Source organism: Trichoderma aggressivum (genome assembly GCF_033847375.1).
Source record: "Trichoderma aggressivum f. europaeum strain CBS 100526 chromosome Unknown scaffold_006, whole genome shotgun sequence".
Classification (NCBI taxonomy): Eukaryota; Fungi; Ascomycota; class Sordariomycetes; order Hypocreales; family Hypocreaceae; genus Trichoderma; species Trichoderma aggressivum.
The window spans coordinates 957,809-979,655 of record NW_026946372.1 but is presented as its reverse complement, the minus strand read 5'-3'; the positions used below and the strand labels follow the sequence as shown (position 1 = coordinate 979,655).

At 51.1% G+C, this 21,847-nt stretch overlaps 5 protein-coding genes across 5 annotated transcripts; 1 reads left to right on the top strand and 4 right to left on the bottom strand.

The window, feature by feature from the left end:
* Positions 1 to 662: 662 nt before the first annotated feature.
* On the top strand, positions 663 to 1,280 carry Triagg1_2530 (uncharacterized protein; the record flags this gene model as incomplete). The annotated part of the gene is made up of 1 exon (XM_062896722.1): positions 663 to 1,280. One exon carries the CDS (start codon positions 663 to 665, stop codon positions 1,278 to 1,280), a length of 618 nt encoding a protein of 205 aa, XP_062758742.1.
* A 1,283-nt stretch (positions 1,281 to 2,563) lies between these two features.
* Triagg1_2529 (uncharacterized protein) lies at positions 2,564 to 5,024 on the bottom strand (the record flags this gene model as incomplete). The annotated part of the gene is made up of 6 exons (XM_062896721.1): positions 2,564 to 3,132; positions 3,194 to 3,646; positions 4,117 to 4,210; positions 4,295 to 4,426; positions 4,574 to 4,830; positions 4,895 to 5,024. The coding sequence occupies 6 exons, from the start codon at positions 5,022 to 5,024 to the stop codon at positions 2,564 to 2,566; spliced, it is 1,635 nt and encodes a 544-aa protein (XP_062758741.1).
* Positions 5,025 to 5,905: 881 nt separating this feature from the next.
* On the bottom strand, positions 5,906 to 7,382 carry Triagg1_2528 (uncharacterized protein; the record flags this gene model as incomplete). Its single annotated transcript, XM_062896719.1, has 3 exons — positions 5,906 to 6,219; positions 6,281 to 7,197; positions 7,258 to 7,382. 3 exons carry the CDS (start codon positions 7,380 to 7,382, stop codon positions 5,906 to 5,908), a joined length of 1,356 nt encoding a protein of 451 aa, XP_062758740.1.
* Positions 7,383 to 15,316: 7,934 nt separating this feature from the next.
* On the bottom strand, positions 15,317 to 16,914 carry Triagg1_2527 (uncharacterized protein; the record flags this gene model as incomplete). Its single annotated transcript, XM_062896718.1, has 5 exons — positions 15,317 to 15,640; positions 15,703 to 16,161; positions 16,450 to 16,498; positions 16,585 to 16,795; positions 16,854 to 16,914. The coding sequence occupies 5 exons, from the start codon at positions 16,912 to 16,914 to the stop codon at positions 15,317 to 15,319; spliced, it is 1,104 nt and encodes a 367-aa protein (XP_062758739.1).
* A 731-nt stretch (positions 16,915 to 17,645) lies between these two features.
* Positions 17,646 to 18,044, bottom strand: Triagg1_2526 (uncharacterized protein; the record flags this gene model as incomplete). Its single annotated transcript, XM_062896717.1, has 1 exon — positions 17,646 to 18,044. The coding sequence occupies one exon, from the start codon at positions 18,042 to 18,044 to the stop codon at positions 17,646 to 17,648; it is 399 nt and encodes a 132-aa protein (XP_062758738.1).
* Between the last annotated feature and the right edge of the window lie 3,803 nt (positions 18,045 to 21,847).

The window sequence follows — 21,847 nt, the reverse complement described above, 5'->3', positions numbered from 1 at the left end:
CCCCCCCCCCCCCCCCCCCCCCCCCCCCCCCCGCCCGCCCCCGCGGACGGTGTTGTGGATGAGGATGAAGCAGTAGATGAAATCAATGCAAGATGCAGCCAGCGCTCAGCCTTGCTGGGAGAGTTGCGTGGCTGTGGGTCGACCGCTTTCCGCACTGTGGGGAACCGGCTGCTGGTCTGGCTGTTCCGTCGCTGTCATTGGCCGCTGCGGTGGAAAGTCCTCGCAAGGCTGTCGGTGACAAACTGGTCGTGATTGCGCTGGTTTGGGGGAAAATGCCGAATCTATAATGGCTAAATACATATGTGGCAGAAATGGGATAAAAATCTCGGAAGGGTTTCCGTCTTTGCTTGCATCCTTCTGTCCACCAAATATTTACACGTTTGTGCCATCGCGACCATGGCTATTACCGGCTGTATAGAAATGGCCTTGGCGAGGGGTTCGGTCTGACTGACATTGGGGGGCACATACATACGTCGTTTTCATGTGCTTGCGCCCGGTTGAGCAACCAAGGCAGTTTTCCAATTGTTCGGCACATGCCCATGTAGTGACAGATGGGTAATTATATTCAACTATTTCAGCGATGACTTAAATTAGACATGTGGGTAGTTTGCTACCACATTACACAGCATACATTCACTTATAACTCGTCCTTCAAAATATAAATGACAAATGCCATAGGTCGAGACGGAGAATATCAGGACATGGCTCTACCAGAATTACAAACCCCTCGTCTCAACCTCCGTCCCTTGGCAGAGCATAACCGGGACGACATCATAAACCTCGATTCAGACCCTCAAGTTACAAAATATGTTCACAGTGGCCGCCCTCTAACCCGAGAGGAAGCTATCCAAGACCACCAAGAGCGTCTCTCGGCGTGCACACAAGTCCCGGGCCTCGGCTACTGGGCAAGTTACCTTGGTGACGCCTTTATCGGGTGGACAGCTCTCTCGCCCATACAATCCAACAGCGGGACATTTCATACGCAAAAGGCAGAGCTGGGATACCGAATCTCACCTCGCTTTTGGCGACGGGGGTATGCAAAGGAAATGGCTCGCGAGTTATTGAGGTATGGATTCGAAGAACTGGGTTTGGTAGAGGTTGTTGGGCAGACGATGGCTGTCAACGAGGCATCAAGAGCGACCATGAAGGCCTGTGGGATGCAGCATGTGCGTACTTTGTACGTTGAGTTTGAGGATCCTATTCCTGGGTCGGAGGATGGTGAAGTTGAATACGCAATTACAAGAGAAGAATGGCTGAAGCTTGAGTTGCATTCAAAGTAGCGAGACCATTGTCTATAAGATATGCCTTGGAATCAGGGTGATTCGTACGCTTGAACCGTGTTTCTCCTCTCTCTGAAATTTTGCATCTTCACAAATACGGCTATTCTTTCCAATCATGATAGAACGCATGCAGTGAGGCGTTCGACGTAAAAACACTGTATTCTCCCAACGTCGTGTGTACCTTGGATAATAAGTCTTGAAGTCGTCGCAGCAAAGATGCAAACACACACACACACACACACACACACACACACACACACACACACACACACACACACACACACACACACACACACACACACACACCTCCGCCTCACTACATTTCCACCATATCTACACCCCAATTAACCCAAAGAGCCATGCCATTACGCGACAATTGACAAATCGGATTTTACATAATGCAGTGCAGATCAGACACCGCACGGTATAGGCGAAAAATGAAAAAATGCGGAGGTGGCAGTGAACCGCATCTCGAATCTGCACGTTTCCCCCTGGCGCTTCGCTTGGCCCCCTATTTTAGTATTCTTCCCCCCCACGATTTTCCAGTCCTCCCGTATCTGTATCTGCAGCTACGGCCACATCTGCATCTGTGCATACGACACGCATGGATGTACGTAGATGATGATGAAATGTAAATGATGATATCATAGTCTGAACATTTGTAATCATGACTTTGACTCAGTCATGATGGACAACGGAGAAGAGGCAGGTTCATGATACGGTTGCTTGGTGGAACGAAACTTTCAAGACTGCTACGAAACACGGAACAAAATCGAATAAAACAAAGGGAATCCTCTCGTCAAGAGATGAATACTAATACTAGTTACTAATAAATACAAGTTCAAGGTGTGTGTTAGTAGGTTGTACAATTTGTGTGGGCACCATTTCAAGCAAACTGTCACCATCTTTGCACAGTCAAGCATCTTTTTTTTTTTTTCGAATCTTTCAATTTCTCTTCCTTCCACCAGAACATATTAACCTCCTAAAGAAAACCAAAATCTCTGCTACAACTCCAACACATGCGGAAAATGGAGATTGCAACAACTATCGAAGGGGAATCATCGCACTATTTTTAATAATAAAAAATTAGAAACCACAAGATGCATTAAAACAAAAGCCCAGAGAAGATTGCCCCTGAAAAAAATCACAGTCTTCCCCTCCCAAGACACCGCCCCATAGATCGCTATTCGTAGACTCGTAACCTCGTGGCTGCGCTGAGCAGTGAACTCTTTTGTCCCTTGGCTACCCGACGTAGAAACCACGTCTCTACTCCGTCACGATATTTACAAAAGGGCGATGACACCGGCGGCGAGGAGCAGCAGGGCGCTGGCACTGGTGGTGGCAGCACCGCTGATGGTGGAAGGCTGGGGAGGCTGAGGAGCGCCAGTGGAGATGGACGCGACAGGAGGAAGAGGAGTCTTGGACTGGTTGGGCTGGTTGGGCACAGAGCTGGTAACGGTGCTGTTAAAGCCGGTGTAGGCGCTGGTGAATCCAGCACTGGTGGTGCGAGGAACAGTGGTGGTCTCCTCATCAACCTTGGTCACGGTGGTGGCGGGAGCCTTGGTAGTCGTGGGAGCAGCGGTGGTGGTGGTGGGAGCAGCAGTGGTTGTGGGGGCCTCGGTGGTGCTGGTGGTGGTAGGAGCAGCGCTGGTGGTGACAACAGTCGTGCTGGTGGTTGAGGTGCTGGTGCTGGTGCTGGTGCTGGAAGTGCTGGTCGAAGTAGGAGTGGCGGACTCGAGGCCGCCGGCTACACTATAAGCAGCGGCGCAAGCAGCGAGATCCATGTTATCCGGGCAGCACCAGGTCTTGAGAGCGTGGTCGTGAGTGCAGTAGTAGCCCTCGTCGCAAGAGTCTGTCAAGCTCGTTAGCCATCATATCACGCGTACATTGTTGATTACACGTTAAACACATACTGCCAGAGCCATCAGCGCAGCAGCTCTGCTTGACGGATGGGTTGTAGCAGTGAGTCTCCTTGCCGCTGGAGGCGCACTCGGTGTACTCGGAGCCGCAGGCTTCGGCACAGGTGTCGCCATCGTGGCACTGAGACAGCTCGGGCTGGTATCCATTGGTGCTGCGGCGCGCAAGGCTCTGTCCAAGCACGGGCATCATGGCCAGGCGGTAGGGCTTGGGCTCGGCGCTGACGCTGGCGGCGCAGGCCAGGAGGGCAACAGAGGTGGCAGTTCGGAAGAGCATCTTGACTTGAGAAGGACAGTGGTGGCGATGGTTTCGCGCGTCGTGCGTGTTGGACGTGGGGATTGTGATTGTCTCGTGAGGATGGTTTGCGAAATGAGTGCAAAAGATGCGCGATAGCGGTGATGGCGTATGGCGGCGGCACGAAAGAAAAAGAGCGTAACGAGTATAATACTCTGAGTTGTTTCAACGAGCGAGCGTGAATAAAGCTGTAGGAGGCGAAACGAAGGCGGGAGAGAGAGAAGAAAAAGCTTTTCGTGATGTGGATGGGGAAGCGAGAGACAAAGCAGGGGCCCCTGGGAGCGGAGAAGCCAATTGCCGCCAAGGTCGCGGCCAGGTACCAAACACTGCTGGGAGCGGTCGGCGAGGTACTTTGGGCGAGTCTGTGCATGGAAGACCCCTGCAACTCCTTTTTCTCAACCTCTCATTTCCCCAAATGGCGCCGGACAGGACAGAGACGAAACGAGACGAAACTTGACGAGACGAGACGAGCGAGACGAGGCAAGGCGAGAGAAGATGCGAGGCGACGCGAATTTGCCTTGCGCCTGAATGCATTTTATTTTGATTTATATCCTGCTGCTGTGATATTATCTTCATCTGCTGTTCTCTCCATTATAGGAGTCAAGCTCGATGTCGACCTGCTTACCGCCCCACGACGGCTTCTCTCTTTTCTTCTCTTCCCTCTTCTCTTCTTCTACTCGCAGCTCAGCCCGGCCCCGGCGCCAATGGCCCAGAACATGCTAGCCTCAGACCTTGAAGCAACAACACGAGGCTAAATCAGCGCCTAGTCTGCAAGGTACCAGGCACAGGACGCAGCCACTCACGGCACCCTCAGCAAATGGGCGTCTTGGCTGCTCATTTCCCGCCTCCACTCTGGATGCGCCGCCGGCTTCAGACTGGCTCTGCGAGCGGATATTGGGCACATGGCGCGTGCGTTCTGGCTGGGCTGGGCTGGGCTGGCGGTGACGAAAGTGTCGCTTCTTTCAAATCAAAATGCTGCTTTTCCCTTTCGCTTCGTCAATGATCGCCTGCCATGAACCACCCTGGGGAGAGGAATTAAGCGACGTCGGCCATTTTGCGGAGTACCTGCTCTCACGGCTTACCGTCCTTGCCTGTGCCTGTGCCTGTACGAAGCAAGCAAGCCGATGATGGCAACGTTTGATTGCCGTTGGCGGCGTCTCATTTATCCGAAATGCATGCATTGTTGTTGGAATTGTCGCAATCCTCCACGTTTCACCAAACGCCAACTCATCAGGCACCCGCACCCGCACAACGACAAGAGTATAACAAGGTTGTTGCACATGGCTGGCGACAACAGCAAAATCTGCGGCCAGTAGCCGTGTTGGTGGCACACGCGCGCCTACAGCACATGAAAAAGCCATTTCCTGGGCCGCCCTCTCAGACCTGCACTCATCCGACATTACACATCTCGCTCTCATCATGCGTGTCCCCATCCAATTCACGTGTTGTCTCACCATGCCCAAACCCCGGTCCTACATGTTCGTATGCCTCATTGATGAAGCACGCCCAGGCCCGGCTACCAGGGAGGAACATGTTGGAAAGGTCGAGTAGAGAGGAAGGGCGATGCTCTGTGACGGACCATGTCAAGCTGTTCAATCGCCATCCCTTCTCGAAAGTGAGGCAGAAAGGGGATGGCAAAGCAAGAATACTTCTTGTTCCCGTCTCGTGGCATCACAACAACTTACCCGGCAAATGCAACGCAATCTCACCGACACGTGGTCACGGACCAAGCGATATTGGAATCAGGTACGAGTAAACGCAAAGATGTTCCATTTCGTCATGTGTGTTGCCTCGTACGAGCCATCCATCCAAAATAGCATTGCTCCAAGCGCTGCTTACTATTCATAGCAATCCCTCCCTCGAGGCCGATGAGATGCAGCCCGTGCAAACTTTAAACGATTTTAGTTTGAGCTACCTTGTCATGGCCGCCAATTGTAGTTGCCGAATGATGCATACTATATTCACATTCTGTTTGATTTGCTCCAGCGACTGGATGCATCACATTGCCACATCATCACACCCTCTTACTCAAATGCAGCAACAACCGGGCCTACTCCGTAAAGATTGTAGAGACCAAATCTCGTAACATTAACGCAGTCCCTTATTCCTACAGCCTTGTCACTTGGAACCCATGGTTCTAAGCCCTGAAAACATCATTACATCCCAACCAGTTTGCAAGCCGTAGCTAAAAATCCCATAGTAGACCTGCATTTTGACAATCCTCATCCGTAGGCGTGGCTCTCGTTCGGAGAGCCTCCCAAATTCTCACAATCATAAAGCACAATCCCTAAAACCGTACAGATTACCCACAAACCCCGTTATTCATCCTTTTTGCCGTAGCCTCGCCGCGGGGAACGGAGTTTCAGTAACGCGCTCGCTCCCGCCACTGCCGTGGTATCAGGCTGAGAGCGTTCCTACTCGCCCTCTTCGCCTCCCAGCTTGGCGATCCACTTGTTCATGTGAGAGTACTTCTCTTCAAATGTCCGTTGCAGTCTCTCGCCAGCCGCCCACATTGGGTCGCCTTTCTTCCAGTACGTGAAACAGTTGTCAAAGATCTGTCGCACGTCGACGAGGAATTCTTCTTCGGTCGTGTACTGTTTCTGGTCCATTCTCTGTTTGACCGTGCTGAGATCCATTGGCTTCTTGACCTTGTCAAAGTAATCTGGCACGCCGTCTTCAACAGGGTCGACGGGCTCTCGAAAGGGCCCAACAAGCCGAGTCCAAAAACCTGCAACGTTGTTATTCATATGCAAAACACTTTGGTGAATGTAGTAGACGGTGGTGCTTACCTGGCCCAGAGAGCATTCTGTTCAATAAGTCGGCACAGAAATCGAGCTTCTGATGGGTTGAGAATGTTTTGCCCTCCAACAAGGCTGCGCTCGAGCGCCTCTTCTGCGGTTTGGGAGGTGGGGAAGAGCCAGACTTGCGATATGCCTTGCGGGATGAGCCCGTGTCGACGGACACTCCGCTAGATCGTCTGCCCTTCTTCTTTGCCCCAAGGGTTTCCTCATCAGGTACCTCGTCAAGGTAATGAACATTCTTTCTAAGTGCTATTGGAACTGAGACACTGGCATTTGGTGGTTTGATGGAGCTGGGGGGTAGGGCAGAGACAACAGCCACAGAGGTAACTGCGGGCACCGCTGAAGCCACAGCAGGAGCTGGCGGAGCAATCGTCTCGAACGAGCTCATTGTGACTACAAGCTCACTGAGGACCTCTTGTGGCAGTGACTTTGCAAATTCGGCTCGAGCATCTGAAGACCTCATGTACTCGGCAGCCCAAGACAGCAGGAGAACTCTGATGGATGAACCTTCGGGAGTATCTCGCCACACCTGGATGAGAAGAGGCGTTGCCGGAATTCGGCCCGTGGTTCGTCGGCAGTCCACCATTGCCTCGAGTGTATGCTCACATAGCCCCTTGACGGCAAGTTTATGGCCCAGATTCCAAAGGCCGACCAGAGATTCGTAGGAGGTGACGTTGGTGCTCTCGTCTGTAATCTTTCCGGTGTAGAGAAAATTTTGTACGAGCCCAAACACTGCGGGTGTCGCATCTGGGAGCTTCACTATATGCTCCAGAGCCTTCTCCGTGACATTATCTTCGAAATGCTTGCGATAGAACTCGGAGCGATCGCAGAGGAAGTCTTTCTGGAGGCCAAACGGCTGCTCATTGGGACCAACTAAGACGATTACGAAGATGGGATGCGGTTGGCTTCAATGAAAGGCGTCAGTGTCTGCGTAATCCAGGAGTTAATACGACGTGGTAACTTACGTCCACGAAAACGGCTTCCTAATCTTATTCTCGTTTGGAGTTCCGTTGGCAAGGCCGTTTGTGGTGCCATTGGCCGCAGCGCCATCTGAGGCAGCGACTTCTTTGGAGGGCGGATTGGACGACATTGCAAATCAATTACCTGATTGAATAGGTGGTCAGCAATTTTAACATGTATAATGAAAGTAATGGACCATAACAGTTCCAGAGCAGATGATCCGATGTGCATGTAACATGCAGATCGGCGTTTGGATGCAAACGGGCGTATCGGGATCTCATCAAGTATGGACACTGCTCATGCTACTGACAATGCCACTGGGCAAGTTTCATTCTCCGACCAAGACGATTTGAGAATTCCACAGCCTTGAGCAGCGATGAGCGTGTCCGTGGCGTCGTGAATAAAAGACGAGGCAAAGAAAAAGGATGACATTCGCAATGGACCAACTCACCTGCCACACACGGACTAAGAGATTGTTTCTTATGAGGATCGATTCCGTTGACTTCCACAGCACTCAATGCAAGGACCCTCGGCGACGCGCGTCTTCAATAATTCATGTCAAAAACAAGTCTCCGTTTGGCGATGCCTATCGTTTGTCAAGGATTTTTTTCCGAAGAGGCCAGCCTTGCTTTTTGGCTTTTTGGTTGATTGGGAAATTGGCAAGGTCGAGAAAGTGAGGCGACTTTCCACAGCGAAAGCATGAGCTGTGGCGCGTGTGGCTGGCTGCGTTTGGGATTATGTAAGGATTTTTGATGCGTTGGAGGGCGAGTGACTTACCCTGTAATTGATTTGGCTTTTGTTGCGGATTAATGTGTGAACCACTGAATTAGTTGGGATTTCTTTATCACTGATGCGATATTCTGGTTGAATGGAGCGTACATGGAATTCAGAAGGGCATTAGGTGGGCTGACTTTGGTCGCGGTGGAAGATTGTGAATTAACAATATCCTTGCGTATTATAAGATTGGATTTTGATACAACATCTGGCAAACCACGGTGAGTCCAGATACCCTTATTCTCCCCTGATGTGTACAGAACAAGTACGGAGTATTTGACGACGAATGAGAAGAAGTTGTTGCCCTTGGATTCCTTATTTTCCGATCCCTGCTTGGTGCCTTTGTAGACATCTTGATACCACGTGAATCGACAAATCAACGGCAAGCAGACCACAGTTCTGCCTAACAGACCCTCTCGAACTTTGCTTCCTAACAATTGCAACAATCACTACCTAGAACATTTGCGTGAATTGATCCTCTCGGAGAAGAAGAAAGTCTTCTAGATATGCCTCGTAACCGTTCGCATATCACAATCCACCACCAATGCGCAGCTTGCAGTCAACTCTTCAGACCAGGCGAAACCCTAGTCGCATGTACGCAGGAACCGTTTCGAGCAGATACATGTATTATGCAGTCCATCCGACAAAAGTGGTCTACAGAAACTCGTCACTCAGAATATATAAGAACTTACTCTTCACGAGCATATCGAAAGACTGCAAACAGCAGACGGAAAAGGATTTGCATTCAATGTTCTGCTGGCTCTCTGACTGTCCTTTGTGCTCAGGCACCAGACAGCCAGAACTTGTCCTACCAGATACAGCAAACGACAACTCTCTTCCTGTTGCTCCTCCGCGTGTACAAAACTTGTTCTGCAAGAACGCTCATTGCCACCAGTGCCAAACTGTTGCTGAAGAGACTGCATCCGTACACACGGTTTGCCTTGAGTTGTTCGAGCAGCATTGCGCCATTGGAGACGGCGAAAGCGGCCCTGAACAACAAAACGATGAAGAGTATAGACGCCTCTGGCTGGCGGGAATAAGACGGTATGCCTGGCGCGAGATGTAGACGCTCAGATTCCCCAGCAGCACCACTCTCGCTTTTCCTCCACCCGAGACTATTAGCCAGCTATGCGGCTTTCAAAGGATCTTCCTCCCTGAAGTCGCTCGACTGATCCAGAGCCACTCGAATTTTCACATCATCTGGAGATAATGCTCTGCCATCCAGCTAGCACAGGAACTTGGATCGGCAAAGGCGGAGGCAGCAGTCGTCTGCGACGTTCCCAATGTCCTGTCATGGTCCCGTGGCAGCCCTCTTGAGCTGATGCAAGACGAAAGCCTTACCGGCTCTTTCATCAGATTTACAGTTGACCACCACGGTATCAGGAGCATAGACCGATTCTCTGATATTCCAGCCAGCACGGCCGGTGAGATACCGGCTTCCTCCTGCGTGTCTGCAGTAGAGCCGGTAGAAAAACTGTTGGATGATAAACTGGAATTTGAGGTACGCGACCGTCTTATTCAAAGCGAGCGCAGGAGCTCATATAAACAAACCTTTTCTAGCTCGGGATGGGTCGTCTTAGGGTCCCGGAGGAGCGACAAATCACCATCTGGAGTGACCCAAATCCTCTTCGTCTCATGCCTTTCTTGTCTTTTGAGGATCATGATGAATACCACCGTTTCGCAGCCATTAGGTTAGATCCAGAGCATTGCACTGGAATCTCTCTCTTCATAGCTTCACGTCCTGTGCACGAGATCCATGCTCATCCAAAAGGACACTCAACCCATCTAGAGAGGTTCGAGTATCTTCGCTCCATGTTTGACGATGAAATCGTCTGGATTTACATACCGCTTTCAGCCCAAGACCAGATCACTGCAATTGACATCAGGAGAAACGTAACAGAATATGAAAGACCACATCAATTTATACAAACGCATATTATTCGAATACGGCGACGGCTCGAAAAGAACAGTCGGACAATGCCGCCTGGGCTGGGATCGTGTTCAAAGTTGGCGGATGCCTCTCGGCATGTTTTACCGTTCTACTTCTTACGAAATCACCGATCCCACAGGCGTGCTTGGTCCGGCCAAACATAAAAGTGTCCGGGTTACTTTTGACTCCGAATCCGACCATGTGTCTGGAGATGGTACACTCGAGAAACACTTCCACCCGATGAGAGGCTGCTTCAACTTTTGGTTTCTCGTCAACGATGTCAAAATAAAGATATTTGATTCGTGGCTGCTTGTTAGGTCGATGTACCTTTCATTTACGGTTAAATGGCCAGGTAGTATTCGAGTTGGTCAAGATGAAGGTCAGTTCAGTCCCAGCAGCCTGTTATATAGTGCAACATGATCGGGATAATGAGTTCTTTTCATCCAACCTGGTCATAAGTGAAGAAGGAAAGAGTAGGAAAGGCTCATCATAAAAATAAAACAGGACCAGTACAATAGGGGTCTGATGATGCTGGAAGAGATACTTGTCGAACAAGTCTGAAATAGTCAACGTGTACTCATTGACATGACCGCTCCTCAACATCGGTTGGCAATCATTCGCTACCTGGCGCGGAAGTGATATAGGCTGGAGACTATATCTTGCCTTCCTACATTTATCCAGACAGCCAGATTTTTCGAAAACGACTATAGGCAGCCCGTCTCGGTAAACTGATACCACTGCGAATGTTCACAGGGCTCAAGGGGACACACATGACCTATCTGGTGTCCAACGAATGTCGATCGGCCTAGGAAGAAGATGAAACGTTTTCAAGGAATGTCGGCACTTACTGTACCCTAGGTATTAATAGTGCGCAGTATTCAGCCAGAAGATGCCGATTACCCCAGAGGAAACAGCTGGACGTAAACGTACATGATCCCTGCGGCTAATAAAGGAAAGGCCAGGACTTCCCTGGAACACCTATTTAGCCTGTACTTGAGCCTCATCAGTAAACCCATGCATCATCCTTCAACCTCATGTCTCCCAGGGCCAACACGCTGCTACCGGTTCAAAGCATGATCCATGATCCAGATAGTTCCAGGGTCATTATACAGTTGCTAACTAAGACATTGGCTACTCACCCCCGTAAAGCCGGCAGTGCAACCGACCCCAGACTCTCCCCATGTTGAGTCTCGGTTGAAACAAATCACACAACGCGTCGCATTGCGAATTCAATACTTCGTACTAGTATATGGCTAATAGCGGACCAATGACGATCTTGCTTGACCATCTGTGCTTTGATCACCACTTTCCCCTTCCATCCAGGTCAAGGTCAAAGTTGCAACCCCACGGAAGCGCGAGGTGCGCATCCGGTGCAGCGCTCCCGTTATGGATTGCATGAAGTGGAGAGAATGGCACTTGTGCTATTTGCCATGCTATTTGCCATGCGTATACACGTACAAGGTCTTTCGCCTGGGCTGAATGTGGAACGATGCAGAGTGTGTAGGTATTGGGTTGTGGTGTGCGCATTCGGCGTGCAGTCCTATCAGAAGCCCATGATCGGGCTATTGGAAACCATCGTAGCCGGCCAGACGACAACTATTGGACGGTGAATGATGTTGAGCGATAAATGCAGGTCGCAGCAACCCTTTCGACGAGTTGCCGATCTGATAGTAGTCCAAGTTCGGCATTGAACGGGTTTCCTCGGACTCTAATCGGGGCGTTCCGACAGTGGCGTTTTCCCATCCTTGCCCTCGCATGTTGGCCGGGCCTTGTTGCTTTTGGCAATGACAGAAAGGCCAATTGAATCATGAAGAGGCTCCATAGCATAGCCGGTAGGACCCATGAAGCCCTATTGGGAGGAAGTAGAAGTAAGGGCGAGAAAGAATCGTCTACTTTCCGAATCATGGACATGGAGGCGGGTTTTCCGTTGCTTGTTGTCTCACAGCAGCACGCATTTGCACGTTTGCCCATTTTACGCCACAAGGATATTGAACCGACAGTCTCATCCAAGTACCACTGTGCTGCTGCTTTTCTCCCCGTGCTCGGTCGCAAAAGACTATCATCTCCGCAGCACGCTTGTGTGTGCTAGCCGTCGATCCGGCATGGGGGGACCACGTTGACGGTTGTGTGGACGGGATGCGCCGCGTAAGGGCAAGCATGGGGAAACTCGGCAACATCTCACTCAGCACTTGGTTAACTCTGATAATGACATGGAATCTTTCCGCAATTCCCTCATTGCTGCTGAGTAGATGGTTGGACAAGCCCGTCATACTCGGGCAAAGAGTCAACGAATGGTTTCCATCGTACCATGAGTAGGCACATGTAAGAATGGAAGCCATGACGGCCGACATTACGGCCAGCGGCATGTGCTAAAAGATACATGTACAACAATCAGGGCCAATACAGTGTCCGGCGTAATCGTATTGTTGCCGCTGTGCCTCTCCGCATCGTCTGTGTCTGTGCCTTGGAAACCCCCATGCTCATTTATGGGTTGTATGGGCCAAGATAGATAGCGCACGGTGGTCGGTCCTTGAGCGCTTTTTCTCACTCGAACCATCACCCCATCTCCATACAGACCCCAGAAGCCCAGAGACTCCACAAGAGGCCTGGATGTCTCAGACTTTGGGGGGCAGCCAAGGCACCACGGGCTTGGAACAGCTCAATGCGCTCTTTAGCGAGGGACTGGCGTACAAGTACGAAGGACAGCAATGCGGCCAGAGGGTTGTTTGACTCAGGACCGTCTTTGGACCGGACACGTTCTGCAGCGTTCAATCCGGACTGCCCTCGCCTCGTTCCCGGTTGCGTGCGTGCGTGTGCATTTGCATTTGCATTTGCCACACGGACGGCGATGATGACATTGAGCGTTGCTGGGAACGAAATCGAGACGAGTCCACATTTGTGCATAAGGCACAAGGGACATGGGAAACAAGGCTGCCTGTTACAGCAGCAGCTGTGCGAGGACTGAAGCGGCCAAGAGGGAGGGAGTGAGTTGGGTGCAGGGAATAGCTACTAAGGTAGACAGACCAGAAGAGAAAAAAAAAAAAAAAAAAAAAAAAAAAAAAAAAAAAAACTTCAAGCCCGGGCGGCAGGCAGCCCAAAGAGACAAGAGGCGTGTCCCTACGAAAACGTGGAGTCAGATCGGGGATTTTGGAGCCATGTATCTTTTCCCCACAGGTACAAAGTCCCTCGAAAGGCGGGTGGATCGTCAAAATTTCTCAACCGGCGCCTTCTCTGGCGTGGGATGAGAAAAAGATAACGGCGGGGCTCTACAAGTATAGTAGGCCATGATGCAATTAGGAGAATTTTTCCCCCTTCTTTTTCCAGAAGCATGTGGGCAAACGCATGGACCAGGAAGATTGGGAAGCTGGGAACCCGAACTCCGTACCGGTACCGTTTAGTAGGAGGTGGTTTGCCTTGCACTGCTTATCCCCAGGGCTAGCATGGAGGATTCCGTACTATTGACAGCGATAATGCAAGCTCGGCCAAGGATGAAGGGATTAGATCTAGGTTGGTGGAAGACGGAAGACGGAGAAAGCACGCAGTCAGTTTGCTGCTGGGCGCACAGGGACAGCAACGCCGAAAACTCTGCTGACTCTGCTCTACGCTACCCGTTGACAGAGCCAGGAACACACACAGTTGAGCTGTCCCAACGCATCGTGGCTTGGCTGTGACAGTGGCAGTGACAGCCCGAAATGGGCCCCTGGTGGCAAACGTCAAGAGAGAGAGAAAAAAAAAATTAGCGGAATTCCAATGTGCCGCCGAAAAAGGCCCAGCGCACCCATCAAGGCATGGCATGGCACGGCACGGAAGAGACCCTGCTATGTATGTGCATGTATGTACGAGGACTCGCCGAGCCGAAGCTACAGACATGTCAGCCGAGCGGCGAGCAACATCATGCCAGAACTCTCGCTGCGACCCGCGCGGAGAAGCGACCCCTGGCCGGAGCTGATCTGGGTAGGTCGCAATGGCGATTATTAAAAGAAATTTAAAATTATTAAAAGAAATTTAACATGGATGCGGGCGAATGTTCTTGTGTCGGACAAGGGAAAAGAAAAGAAAACAACAGAGCAGTGCTGCTTTTGGGAGGCACTGAGCTTAGCTGAGCTGCAAGTAGCTACATTCCCTCAAAGCAAGCATCTCAGATCGGGAGGATCGCCTTGTGCTTCACTCAATGCAATCGATCACCACCCCTGCTCGACCAATTAGCCGCCCCATCCACGGTAAAAATCCAACAGACCGGTATCGTTGTTTGGCCTAATCCATCAACGCATTGCCCTGCGTGTGCCGCCTGCAACCGCCATCAGCGCCAGTCTTTCTAGATAAGCACTCATCGGCAGCTCGTTTCAAAGATGGCTAAAGGAAAGTATTCCAGTACAGCAGCTTCTTTATCAGAGCCAGGTCTGTGTAATCAAGGATGACTGCTTCAAGTACGATACACTGGCGGTCGATAAATCTCATGAGGTTGAAGACCAGCTCAACCATCTACATAATGTAAAGGGGGCCCGTCAAGATCAGTGCATCTGGCGTCTGGATTTCTCATGATCACAAGTGCATTGATAATCGTCAAGACCAAAAGGTCTCCCCTTGAGCCCACCATCCAGAGCGATCAAACGTTCAACAGCGACGGGTGCTGCAATGGCGAGTTCACAGCTTGCCGCAAAGTGATGAAGCGCTAACATAGCTATTTTGGCTATTCCGCGCCAGGCGACATATATATCTGATGATTGACCTTCAAGGTGGCATCTCAGCATGGAATTAACCCTTTCCATCTTGTTTAGTAGTCGGAATTGTGAGCATTATCCCGTCTCACGACGAACTGTGGCCTTCTTCGCATACGAGTAATCACCTCCGAATAACCTCCAGGAACCATAGAGTTTTCCAAGACGATGAAGCGGTAGGCACCATCTACTTGCCTGATCCTGTGATGGGAATGGAATGATATTACACGTGCCTTTATACGGAGACATATCTAGCCGAGGCTGAGATGAACAGTAACGGAGATGGAGCACATGTCGTACTGCTCAGTACGTTATCGTTATAATGCAAAGAAGCATCATCATTATAGCTCGTCTTACTGCGTGCATGCGGCTGAGATATGATATCGAGTTGCCCGTATTATACAATGCAAATTGGCCTCAGCCGTCCTAACCCCAAATAGATTTCCCGGCCGGGATCCCGCCACCTCGTCATGCTATATTCGCTAGGCTTGTCTCGAACTGATAGCAAGACCGCTCGGTGGAGAGGCGGCTCCATCTTCTCGCTCCATCTCGGGAATACCTACACGTACGAGTACGGCGCAGCCAAGGCCATCGGCGTTTTGCCGGCGCTTAAACTGACCCCCCGGTTTTTCCCAGCTCAGGTCAGTCCGTCTCGTTGTTACTTCGGTCGCCATCCCCGGCCTCGTCGTCGTCGTCCTCATAATAGTAGTCCTGGAGCCCATCGTCCGGCTCCTCTTCGCTTAGGCCGGCCTCTTTGCCCAGAATCAGGTCCTCACTCCCTTGCCATTGAGACGGCGGCGGCGGCAGTGCATCTTCGTCTTCATCTGCCCAGCCGTAGTCTTCGTCGTCGTCGCTGTCCGGCACCTCCAGCTCCGTCTGCCCCAGTTTCCTCTTTGGACGGGGGGCCATTGCCGCCACCTCCATGCCCGGATCATTGACTTGGTAGTGGACACTTGATATGCCGGCCTGTCCAAGCTGAGATTAGCATTTTCAAATGCCGGCGCTTGCGTGTGGCCAATGTAACGTACGGGCTCAACTCTGAATGCAGACACATGCTCGACGGCGTCCTGGACTACCCTACCGTCAATCTTCTGCAGGCCTGCCAGAAAGACGCTGGAGGACTTGTTGCCGTTCCACGCCCAGTCCCGGAATAGAGCTAGCCTTGTAGACACGCCTTGCTCCCACACCGTGGTGTTGATGGACGGAATTAGTGTGGGTTTCTGCTCGCTTCTCATCTTTGTTGCGCATTGCGATAGTAGGACGACGGCGCAGTTCTTAGTTGCGGCGAGCTTCTGCAATGTGGTGATGATAAACTGTAACCCTTGTAGGCGTTTTGAGGCTTGAGTAGGGCCTAGGAAGCATTGCATTAGAGAGAGATACTCGCAGTAACGATTATACCTGATGGATACATGCCTTTTGCTTGTTTTTGCTTTCCTCTCCCTTCCAATGACCTCGGCAAAGATGAATTGATCAAGGCCGACGGAGAGCTAATAATAATAAGCGAGACACCTGAAGCAATGGTAGTTGTTGTTGGTCGAGATATAAACGCAAGTAGATGAGGCAGCGTCATGCAAGAGTACTGGACCAGCTTGCTTGGGTCTACTTCTTGCGTATCCCCCGTTGCCGTCAAATGTCGTGACTCTTGGACGCGTTTCAGCACATTTGCTATCCTTTGAGCTTGTAGTTTTTGAAAGCAGTCTAGATGCAATCGGTTTATGTTAGTTGACAGTGTTGATGCTGGGAATATCTTGTTTCAAGTCGTCAAACCGACCTACCCAGACCACGCCGTTACCACCACTCAGGGCATTGGCGGCCAGTTGAATTCTATTGCCTCCCATTAGCATCTATAAACATGAAAAAAGGCATATTATTTGCGTTAGAACATCATCTACATCATTGCGCTCTCTTACCCTAATGCAGTTTTACCACAACCTGGAGGTCCCCATATCTCAGTCACCTGTCCGCGCTTGACGCCGCCCTGCAGCGCGGCATCTTGCGAATCAGCCGAGTCAATCCCTAGCAATGCACGGTCAAGGTCTTCCAATCCCGTTGAGATGTGAGTTGTCGGGCCAGCCTTCAAGTCTTCCCAAGCCTGTGACGCCGGCACCGTCGGGAGACGATCTGAGAGAAGCCACCGAGATTAGCCCATTGCCACCACGAACAGCCCGGGAAAGCTTACGCGTTGAGCTCGACGTGTCAAAACTGGCAATGTCATGGCCATGGATGGCATGATAATCCATGATCCATAGCTTTGCCTGAGCTGGGCCGCGCTATCACGAGAAGCTGTGCAATATGGCCAACGTGTGAAGCTGCACCGAGACGTAGCGCGCACGGTAAGTCGCGGAATCACGTGATATAACCTTTTCCATTTACGGAGTACAAGTACAGAGACAGAGACCTCCGAAAGCGGTAATCAGCTCTCGCCTAGAATTCTTCCTCCCAGAGACTGTATTTCACACAGCATCACCGTTGCTCCGTTCCAATGCTAAGCCCTCAAGTTTCCAACTGCTTACTGTCAACACCCCTTTCCACATTATTTATTTCTCTTTTCTACGAGTTTGCATCATTATGTCTCGACTTCTTGGGTACGGAGAATTGCGGCCTCGTGTCGGCGAATCTCAGATACCAGGGCCTTGTGTGAACCCCATGCTCAGCACGGGCGTTGCTTGTGAGGCATAATCGTCAATAGCTCCGTCTTTAGTCATGACTCTCGGACAAAGCGGGTACAGCTGAAAGCATACCTAGTATGAGAAGATAGAGCCGAGCATGGCTCCGTGTTCTTTTTCTGAGCATTTCCCCATCTAAGCAACTACCTATTGTAGTTCGTGGTGCCATGATACGTTGACAGTTGCATTGTTCGTGTACTGAACTATCGTATATTCCACAACCGCCTATATCGCTTCTGTGTAGTAGCCCAGCGACATGTATAGAGGAGCATTTCTATGCCCTCTTCTCCAATGCTGATAGCATCTCAAAACGGCGACTCATTGCTGACCAAAACAACCCGATATCCATCCGGGTCCTCAAACGTCTTGCCGCATCGATCCCAATACGGGTTAAAGCTCGTCACGGCCCCAAATCCAGCCTTCTCCATCCTCGCCACTGCCTCCTTGAAGTCGTTGCCCTCGGGGAGATAGAACACTAGCAGGTTGTCCTCTGTAGGCGCACGGCCGGCGGTGTGTCCGTTCTTGGCCGTAAACTCAAGATGGTAGCCTGCACCCTTGTGGCCAAGCATGATGCCGTCAAAGTCCTCGTGTTGGTTGAAGCGGAAGAGCACCTCGAAGCCTAGCCCATCGACGTAGAATGGTACCAGGGCGTTGATGTTGTCCGATGGACGAGCGATACGAAGGGTGGCTGTCTGAATAGGCATTGTGGCGGTAGGATCGTCTGCAAGTTCAAGTTGCTAGACAGAATGTATAATGTGACTACTGGAGAGAGGCGTCGTGAAGCTGAGATATGCCGTAGAAAAGCGAAGGACAAGCTTGTAGCTTTCAAACCTTCACAATGGCCTCATCTGTGGTATGATTTATTTCGGTTCTACTCGTAACTACGACGCCATAGAGTATTACAAAGCTCCGTACCTCACCATCAAGTGCTTGCTGAGCAGCTGCAACAAGCAAGAACCAATAGTATTCGTATTCAAGGAGTCACGATGCGAACCAAGGAAAGGTGATGAGAGGGCGTTTTTTGACGTAACTACATAGAACATTGCCCTCTGAATTTGTGAAAAAGTGCCTTTTAGCCAATGAATAGCTAAGACGTCAATCAAAGGGCGCCGGTCTGCTCGTCTATACCGTTGAAGGTGTCATAACCCGACAACCCCTCAGTTGGGGGCTGAGAAAGATGTTGGGCAAGCCACATATCAGGGCGGTTTCTCCCCTACGAAGAGAGAGGGCAAGCCACAGATGGTCAAATTAAGGTAAAAGGACGGGTGACCAGAATCTTCCACTGAAGATCTGGGGAAAACGCCAAAGCTCAAAGATCTACAGTATGGAGTTCGTGTCGCCTAGTGTTTTCTCCTGCGAGAACGTTGCATGTGTAAGCTAAACTCACAAGATTGACCGAGCATTGAAAAAAAAAAAGACAAACACTTGCGTTTTCGCACAGCAAGTCCGTCGCCGCAAAGGAGATCTCGGAGATTCGCCTCATCGCCCAAAACGGCGCTTTCTTTCGAGATCGGAGTACGCCGTACCAAGCACAGCTCGTGCGTGGCACACTCACACTCACACAGACACTGTACTCGTACAAACACAACAAAAAATTGCTCGGGTGCTTCATTCAGGGCACCGTCCGTGTGGGGCGTTTCTCCAGAACGCCACCAAGGGTCCTTTCGGCTCAATGGCTTCTGCCCTCCTGCGCCTTTATTCGCGCGGCGTCGCCGAAATCTCCTGAAGAAAGCTTTGGGGGAGCCCCAAACGAGCAAACGAAACGAAACGGCTGCAAGGGCGGTGCGACGTGACGACGACGCTCGCGGCAAAGAAAGCCGAAAGTTGTGCTCCCAAAGTGACGAGCCTAGCCAATTGGTAGGCTACGGATGCTTCATCTTGATGCTGGCGGCATCTTTGGGCTCCAGGATCCCCCCATTGCGAAGCCCATACATTGGTGTGCTCATACGTGGTGCCAGTCGTTGCAGCGTGTATGACAACAAACAGTTCGCAGCGGCCAATTATGTGCTTGTTTCACCCAAGGCAGCTCTAGACACGTAAATCTAGAAGCAGTCGTAGCGAAACGTTTCCACGCCATGGTCCGATGTCCGAACATTCCAGATCCCCCATTGTGGCACCTATCGCATCCGCCTCCTGCCCCGTGGGGTGGGAAGTTTTACTTTGCCTCTTTTTTTTTTCCAGATTGCGTGAGGGAGAGTGTGCTTGTGCGGCGACCAACCACCCCCTTGAGCTTTTCATTAATCAAAAAAGTGTTCCTGCGTCAATCGGACAGGACAAAGGGGGAGGGTCAGGAAAAACATGTTTCAGCCTAAAAGCTGTTTTCGATGCTTATCCAAGAAACCGACTCGTCACCCAAAGAAGGTTTCCGGGAGCATTTAGATCTTACGGCATCAGGTATGCCAATATTTGCCATTGCGAGACATGAGTACTTGTACTGTATCAACCTTGGTCAAAGAACCCAGGGGCAAATATGTGTAAGAAGTGTCCGTACTTTTGCGTCTGACAACGGAAGAACCGTGGGGAGTGAGCCCGACAAATACTCCAGGTTTTAGTGCACACCCCCATGGAGGCGTAACACGTTGCATCGTCAGAAACGAGAGGGTGAAAAAGTCCCAACCCGGACCTGAGGCTGATGATGCAATGTGAAGACCCTATTGGGTTTCCCCCTTCTTCCTTCCTGGCCCCCAATCGCCAAGCCACTTGGTCTCTTCCAACCCAGGTCGTATCAATCTGCAAATTGTTCTCCGTTGAATAAAGAGAAAAAAGCCCGGAGCCCCGCATAAGCGTTTTCCTTCTCCAGGTCTAGATCTTCAAATGGTTCGGAGCGAGATATGGCGTGGTACCTGTAGTACCATTGCACAAACGAGCACCACTGTACCCCGTTTAGACCTTGTTAGATCACAACTGATAGGAGAGGTTGTGGGTGGCTCGGCCGGCGCTGACCGTCAGCTCTAATTAGTATTAGCCGTCGCCCTCTGTACCCCCCTTAGGCGTAGACTTGGCCTTTCCGTCCCATTAGCCGGCATAGTTTCTTATCAAAGAGCACGCCAATCGCGAACCGGAGGCGCGGAGTGTCGCAATCTCCAACCAAGCAGAGGCGTCAGCCAATGGTGAGTTGATGCCGAGGCGATGCTTCGGCTATCGCACGGGGCACAAACACCCGCAGCAAGCTGTCGAGAATGGTGAAGGCCTCCATGGTCCCGTATACCGAGCGGAGCCCCGCCTCCGCTGGAGAAACTGGGAAATTGGGGGCAGAGTCACGATAAGCACGTGGGTGATGGCGAGGTCTGATTTGGCTCGGTCAGTGTCCACCTCGGCCGTCGCTGAGCGAGAAAAGATAATCGAGGCGATACGCACAAGGGCCTTTCTTCATTTCTCTTCCCCGTGTTACATGTGAAACTGGGCGAGATGACGGGCGTCCAAGCCGGAAATCGGGGCCCTAGGAATTCCGGCCGCGGACCATCAAGCAACGTACCAATCTCGAGAGGCAAGGCCTGGGATGTATTGCCGCGAGCTCCCCGAGCTGAAGCATTCCAGACTCAGCATCTGGCATCCCTTTTTGGTTGATATTCGGCCTGCTTCTGCTCTGGAACCCGGTTGACCCCAGTCCAAGCCCTCTGTACTGTACGTTGTTGGGTCCTGCCTCTCCGTAATTCAGCCGAGTTGGCCGTTCAATATCTCTCCATATTCGGACACCACTCCCCCCATCCATCTCCCGTCGGGGAGATCCATTTTGAACCGGTATCTCGGTTTGAAGCAGCAGTAGTAGTACATGTAGTATTGACTATTGTGTACATCTTTGGTTCTAGCGCTGCCCTTTTTTGTCAATGTTATGCACATGCTCAGCTGTCAGTCCGTACCTGTATGCAGTTGGCAGTGTTGCTTCCAGGCAATGGTCTCCTCTTTAGCCACTTTGACAGGCATGCCGGTTTCCCTAGTTGGACCAAAATGTACGCAGCACTTTGTTTGCGCCGAGCATTGATCCGGAAGACATGATGTCCTGATACGAAGGATCCCATGGATGGACCGAATATTGAACGAAACGATCAGATCACGCCCATCCATCCTTATCACCTTTCATCTCCCCTGCGTGGGGTTTTAGCGGGCATTGACTTGACTTGGTGGAGGTTGTCAAGGGGTGCCGTCAGGATAACACCTGAGCAAAATGGGGCGACTCAAAATATGGCCTCATCAGTTATACCGCCGTTGGTACTCCGTAACTCCATACCTGTGCTTGAAGTACCCGCTGCGAGGAGTGTTTTCTGATGAATCACCATGCACGAACACTGGCCTCCGGAAGAAGGTGCCAAATGATTATTTGATTATTTTGATGCTCACCCAAAGCGGCCGTGTTTGGTGGATTGGACGCAACCATGTCGTCTTTGCTCCCCCCTTCCACACAGGTGATAATCCTCCGTATTGGTGGATATTTTCCCATGTTATTTTTGGGCCATGAAACCAAAGCACAGGCTCTGTAACCTCTGTTTCATCGCTGCATACTCCAAGC